Consider the following 7,374-nt stretch of genomic DNA (forward strand, 5'->3'; position numbering starts at 1 on the left):
CAAGCAGATAAAAATATAATGAAATAAAATACAAGAATATCCAGTTTTTTAAATAGAATAATGTAATAACTATGATTCAAAAAACAAAATATTTTAAAAAAGAATTGAGATGATATACAAAAAGTCAATATCATTAGTATCATCATTCTGTTAAAAATATTAAAATATATATATATAACTTGTATTTACTCAAATGTAAGACATCATTGAATTTAAGACACACCTTAATTCCTGCATACTTACCCACAGATTTTCTTTTGAAAATAGCAAGTTTGAGACAAATTTATTTCACAGGAAAATAACTTATATATTAATGTCTTTTGTGGTATCAAAGTCAGAAACTGCTTCACTTTGTGTTAGATTCTTCTGAATTAACACTGGATTCGTTGTTCTTCCATTTTCTTATGTGTAATCACCTTCAATGCCATTTTAAACATTAAAAATGCAGTTTCTTGAAAGAGTGCAGCACAACTTTTTCTGTTTTTTTTTAACTGACTATTTATGAGACTATATTAATAGAGTAATGAGATTGAACTTATATATTTACTATTACAAATATTGTTTAAATAAGATCATTAAAATTATATAATGGAAGTAATGACAGAATTAAGACACATGGCACTAGAGGTTATTACTTATAATATATTACATTGAATCTGATGTACACCCTTTTTTAGATACAAAAGTATGAAAAAAGTGCATCTTACATTAGAGTAAATACAATATATTAAAATTAACTAAAATTTGCATTAATAAACAATTCTTATATAGTTTTTTTTATGTCAAATTAAGCTTTTTGTTAGAAATAATAGCCCTTTCATTCTTTTGCTACATGGAAAAATAACAATAGATACTTATAATGCAACTAGATTTACAATTAATTATAAAAAAAGTTTGGATAATTTCAAATTTTATGAATCCAAGAATCTAATTTTAAGTAAGATCTTAATTATCTCTCTTTAAAATTTTAACTACATTGTTTTTATTTATTTGTTGCAGTGATTCACAATGACTAAGAAAGAAATTTTAAATAGTTGTTAAAATTTTGAGAAAGTTATAAAATAACAGGATTTGTACTTTTAGGTTTTTATATTTAAATTGTAAAATTAAGTATAAAAATAAAATATTAAACTTTTATAAGAATTATTATATAAAATCTCATTTAATTAATTTGTTATACTAAGCAAGCTTTAACAAACCTGTTACAATTAAAAATTTGGTCAAAAAAGTTCACATTAATTAAAATAGAAAAAAAAATTTGACTGCCTTACATAAAGTTATACATATACTTCATATATATTTTATGTAATAAAAATAAATTATAAGAAAATAAAATTATGAATCTTATTTTAACTAAATTTTATTAAATTTATCTTATGTGTTAAAAGTATATTTAATGATGATAAATAATACTTTTTAGGTTATGCCTGGACTATTGCTTTGTTTTGTTTTAAGATATGATGCTTACAAAAAATCACAACTAAGCTCAGCAGAAGCAGGTGTTCCTCCTCCTAATCAACTTAATAAAATATCTTATTTCCATTGTTCATTGATAGGATATTTTTTAGGTAAATCATTAAGAGAGATTTATTCTTTTATTTTAGTTGTTTTATATCATAAGACATTCATAATATCTAGCATTATTCAAATACTGATGGAAAAAAATCACTAATAAATGCATAATGACATATAATTAATTATCTCTGTTCATACTACACATGTTGCATACCTCTATACATTCATAAAAATTAACTTTATTAATTGAAAAATATTGAGTAATTGATAAAACAACAAAGTTAGATGTTAAAAATTCTCATACTGTTACAAATAAACTATTACTGTACAAATAACTACTGTTTATATCTTAATATAAACAGAAGTATCATGATGCATTTAATTAATAGTGATAGGTAAGAAGTGTTTTGAAACACATGCCATAAGCAAATATTTGCATTTTCTATTTTGTTTCTACCTTCTGCATGTATCATGCAATATTTTGAATTCACCATTTCACTAGAGACTAATTGAAAAACTATCTAAAAATGATCATTATTGATGATAAATTTAGCATCATTTACCTTAAACAAGCAGCATTTTGTTGTGTTCTTACAGTTTAAATGTTGTTGAAATAGAAAAGTTATGTTATTAAATAGAAATATCTTTTTTGTTTTTTTAATGAAAGTTTAAACTATTTTACTGTTAAATATCTGTAATGATATATTTTTCAAACATTCAAAGAATTCTATTCTATTCTAGAAAGTATAGATTAATGAAATGTAGTAACTGTTAAAATTATTGATTGTGTAAAAGCTAGAAGGCTGTAAAACAGTTATTAAGAAGTAAAATGATTGCTTCATTTGTATGAAACAATCATACTTGCTTCATACAAGTGAAACAATTAAGCTTGCATTTTAAGCTCAATTATAAATCAGATACAATGAAAGATGTGAAGACATCTTTTAGTTATATATGATTTATAATTGAACTTACAATATAAGTAGTTTAAACGAAGAAAGAGTAACTTTGATTGAATTCTAATTAGTAGTTTGTTCTTGTTCTTTCTAAATTGACATCATACAAAAGGTGCCGAAGAAAGATTCTTATTATACAAACTCATAATACAAAAATAAAGCAGTCTATTGAAATGAGGTTTGTGATAAAAGAAAGAATAACTCAAAAGTGTTTTAGTGCAAATGTTTATAATGGTACAGTACTAGTGGCTTGCGGAATTAAAAATGGTGTTAATATAGGTAAAAGTGTAATGTGTGTGTTGTGATTAGCTAAAACAAAATCATTAAAACTGTGCAAAGAAAATATTACTGAAACTACAGAACACCACAAACACCACCACCAAGTGTCCCTTCAATTTACGCTTGAATGCAGAAATTTAAAGATACAAGAAGTGTTCAGAACTCAAAAGATTATGGCTGCTCATCAACATTGTATGAATCCGGAACAGGCTAGAGAATTGTTCTGTTAGAGTCTAAGGAATTCAGAGGTTTTTTGAATGTGTGCTAATAAAATAATCTTTGATTTCTTTTACTGTAAACTGCATGTCAATAGACCATTTTGTTTTTGTGTTTATGAATTTGAATTACTGAATCTTTACTACTATTCAAAGTAGTAAAGATCTTTCTCAGACACCCTGTATATTTTTGGAGATATTTATAATTATGAAGTAGTTAAAATATAATTAAAATATATTTCTCTCTATTAAAATATGTTTAGTTAAAAAAAAAATTAATACCTTTACATAATACAAGTATTTAAAAATTTTGTTTTGAAGGTAATTTTAAATGATATAATTTTTTTAAAAGGTTTATTGACAGCTACTGTATCATCAGAAGTATTTAAAGCTGCTCAGCCAGCTCTTCTCTACTTAGTTCCATTTACTCTGTTACCTTTACTTACGATGGCTTATCTAAAGGTAAGAATAAATTCTGAAATTACCAGACTAATTACTATTGAATATATTGAGATTAAAATTATTCAAAAACAAGACTTTTTTTTCTGCTGTCAAAATTTAATAGACCTTTTTTATATACCGTATTTACTCTCATATAAGACAAGGTTTTTATTCATTTATCACAGCTTCAAATTCCTAGGTCATCCTATAAGCGTGAACGAAAGATTCTTTGCATTTTTGCAAGTAATTTTTGTGAACAGTGTATTCGCAATTTTTACTGGATGCTTACCGTCTTGTATTTAAAAACAAGTATTTTATCTGGATCATTTGAATCATTCTTGTATCTTGTCAGGAGTAAAGATGAATAGCAATAAGAATAGCAAAGCTTTTGAATTGAATTCCAGATTGAAATTCCAAAATCACACAGGAGCCCGATATAAGTTTTAATCCATTCCCACGTGAAAACAGATGATTATTCGGAAATCAGAATTTGGATAAACTCGTAAGTGTAATTGATGGAGAGTGGATTTGACTGTTAAGAATTGGCAAAAAAAAAGGTTCCCGTTTGTCCAGCTTTACATAAACAAATTATGTTGTCGATTATTTTGATCTTTAAAGTCACACCTTGTCCTATATGCGAATAAATACAATATTTTTTAAATAATTGTTTTAAAGGTTATGTTATTCAAAAATTTAAATGTGTATAAATTAAATACTTTGAATAATATACTCAAATATTCTAGGTTAAAATGTTAAAAGTCTGTTTAAATAATCTTTTTGATATAGATTAATAGTTTTATTTATTCTATATATTAATCAAACCAAAAAGATGTAAAAATAAATCATTTATAAGAAAATATAATTAAGTTTTGATTTTAAAATATTAAAAGATTTCAGTGTCTTTGAGTTTTAATTATCCATAATCAAGAGCCTAGTTCTTTATTCTGTAATGTCGTTATTATTTCAGTTTGTTTGTAGAGAACTGTTTAAAAAAGTCGTATTTGTTTTACAGAAAATTTAGAACTTTCCATTAAACAGATTATAATTTTGTGTAATTATATACTCAAGAAATACTTGAATATTTTATTTTTTTGTTCATATGCAGATGTATAATATTTTTTGAATAGTTACATATATTTTCTTAATAGTTATTTTAAAAGTCTTTAGTTTTCTCAAACTCTTTTATATCATGAATACAGTAGATTCTTGCTGATCCAGCATCTCAGTTATCGGGCATACCCATCCAGTGTAATTGCTTATGCACTGTCTTGTTTACCAGGTTTCATTTCTTTGTAGAATATTGAATTTTAGTGCACTGTATTATTTGCCATCCTGCCTCCAAAAAGAATTGCTACTGAAGGGCAACAGGTCCTACCATTCATTGATTTTAGGCCCACACACACTCATGCAATCTGCCACCCAAGGTTGGCTATATTAGCATAGTCTGCTGTACATAAAATATGATTTTTAGAAATGTATGTTTTTAAAGTTAACTTATAATTTTAATTACTTACATTAATTGATGAATATATATAATATTTGCATCCATGCCAAATCTTATACTTTTTAAATGAATATGAATATGATATTTTTGAATATTTTTTATTTTTAATAATACTTTAGTTTTCTAATTTTGAAGTTTAGTGTTTAATTGTTGGCATTCAATAGGATTTTAACATTGTTTAAATGTTATAATTTGTAAACAATCTGTACAATAACTTTCAAATGGACTAGAATTTTATTTTAATACCACAATTTAGTTATACTTCTCTCTGTGTTGTCTTGTATTTTCAACTTTTAATATATACAATTTCTCTTTTTTTCTTATTAATTAGAGAACTCATTATATTTAATAGGTATCATCTGTATCAATAATTTAATTTTAGGCTGTGTACACATTCGGCGTTTTGCATTGCGTTAAACGTGCGTTAGCAGCGTACACACCACGCGTTAGCTCGGTGTTCGATGACCATTTAGTGGAGCGTGAGCACTGGCTCAGTTTGGAAATGGACGTGAAAGTAATTGCTTGTGTGTGCCTCCTCCATCATCGCTATAAAAGACGATGGCAGAGGCAAAAAGAATTTTGGGTGCACTCAATATTACGAGATAGACTGACGCATGGAATGTTTGTGACGTTGTATCCAAAACTAAGACAATATGAACCCAAATTTTAAAATTCTTCTAGAATATCTATAAAATCATTTGACAATGGCTGGTCTCTTTTAGATTTCATCAATAAATAGATCAGTATCAAAATGATCATTCTCCATTTTGGCCAACGTACGTCCACTCTACCCGAAAGCGTGCGATTGAATGTACAACAACATGGCAGCACATATATCTCAAAGTGTGCGGCTGACACCCACGAAACACGTGTTCTAACAAAAATCTATCAACGCACGTTTGAGTATGTATACCTATGCAGAACTCTTGGTTCTTTAAAACTCCTAATGTGTACATGGCCTTATTTTAAATTTTTTTAACAAAGTCAATAAATGAATTAAAAATACTTGTATTATATTTAATGAGACATGCCATTATATAATTTGTAACATTTTTATGAAACTTTTTTTAACATTTCTATTTATTGACAAATTAATTGAATGTAATTTATAATAATTGTAATATTTTAAACTTTTTACAGGGAGATCTGCGACGCATGTGGAGCGAACCTTTTATAGTTACTCAACCATCTAAACATCAAGAAGTTTGAATTAATCATAAAAATAAGACTATTATAATAATTGACTTGACTGTTGCTAGGCAACTGCACTGCCCAAACCAAATGCTATAGCCCCAGGCAACTAGTCCTTTGATCTCCTGAGGCTAGAAGATATTTTGGAGGCCATCAAAGAATCTCATCTAAATTTTACAATAAGGTGTAGAAATTTGCTAGATATCTGTTATTGGAATTAAGTTGGCAAGATTGGAGTGCCTTATAAGTTGTGAAGAACTTTCATGTTTGGAAACTTTGTTTGAGAAGTTTATAAACTTGATGCTGAAAGGAAAGTCAGTTTAGCAAGACTTTAAAAAAGCTTAAAAAGTGAAATTAAATATCAAACAAACAGATCATGACGTCAATATTTAAATCCACATAGAGAATTTGAACAGAACTTTATACAAGATTTTTTTGTGTATTAGTCTAATTTGTTGTTTGTGTTTTTAGAGATCAATTTTTTTAAGTTTCACAAAAGTAAAAATAACTCACATAGGGTTGTCTCGTTAAATATTTTGCATTTTAATTTGAAAAAATGTCATTGCCGACAAGCAGATAACACATGAAAGCTTTTCTGTAAGAAAGGCAAAAAAAAACAATTTTGGTGCATTCCCAGAGTTTTATAAATGCATGTTTTGTTGGGCTTCCAGAATATTTGTTTTTCATATATAAAATTAATATATAGTTAAATTGCCAGTTTGAATCTAGATCTGACAATTTGAAATAACTCAAGATTGTGAGATATAAATATATTATATATATAAATATAAAATATATCTGGCAGCTGTAAATATAGAAATTTATTATGGGAATATACAATTACCCATAATTTATTCACAAATAGAAACAAAACAAGTACTATTGTTTTAAATCATCAGGGAAAAGCAACATAGTTTCTGACACTCATGGTGCAAAGTAATTTAAAAATCTAAGGTATGGTACCAGCAGAGTCGAAAAAGGAAAAGAGTGAAATGGTCTTGTACAGATACATCTTATTTTAATTCCCTACATTTTACAATTTATTCTCCAGTAGGGGTTGTGGATAGAACACTTTTGTTGTATAATGTGTCACATTTGTAAGATTTTGTATGTGATTTTGTTCTTTATTGTGAATGCACACTGTGTGTGTATACAAAGTCTGCAATATACATAAGTCATTGAAATGTCCCCTAGTAGAAAGATGTTCTGCCATTTTGATACTTGAATATATTTAAAGGTCTCTGTAATAAAGTAATCATACCTTTTACAATTA

The 7,374-nt window shown here is 26.6% G+C and overlaps 1 protein-coding gene across 1 annotated transcript; it reads left to right on the forward strand.

Moving 5' to 3' along the window:
* The first annotated feature begins 597 nt into the window (after nucleotides 1-597).
* Nucleotides 598-7,374, forward strand: LOC111612768 (signal peptide peptidase-like 3). The gene is made up of 4 exons (XM_023354019.1): nucleotides 598-627; nucleotides 1,421-1,568; nucleotides 3,318-3,427; nucleotides 6,051-7,374. Exons 1-4 carry the CDS (start codon nucleotides 598-600, stop codon nucleotides 6,117-6,119), a joined length of 357 nt encoding a protein of 118 aa, XP_023209787.1. The 3' UTR covers nucleotides 6,120-7,374.

The sequence above is a fragment of the Centruroides sculpturatus genome, unplaced genomic scaffold (assembly GCF_000671375.1).
Source record: "Centruroides sculpturatus isolate CEXI.00-Female unplaced genomic scaffold, Cexi_2.0 scaffold1814, whole genome shotgun sequence".
NCBI lineage: Eukaryota > Metazoa > Arthropoda > Arachnida > Scorpiones > Buthidae > Centruroides > Centruroides sculpturatus.

Excerpts from the sequence above, each read along its gene's own strand:
- LOC111612768 (XM_023354019.1), top strand. The coding sequence starts at position 598 with ATGACAGAATTAAGACACATGGCACTAGAG. Across the intron at positions 1,569-3,317 it reads ATTGATAGGATATTTTTTAG|GTTTATTGACAGCTACTGTA; the intron begins GTAAATCATTAA and ends TTTTTTTAAAAG. Across the intron at positions 3,428-6,050 it reads TTACGATGGCTTATCTAAAG|GGAGATCTGCGACGCATGTG; the intron begins GTAAGAATAAAT and ends AACTTTTTACAG.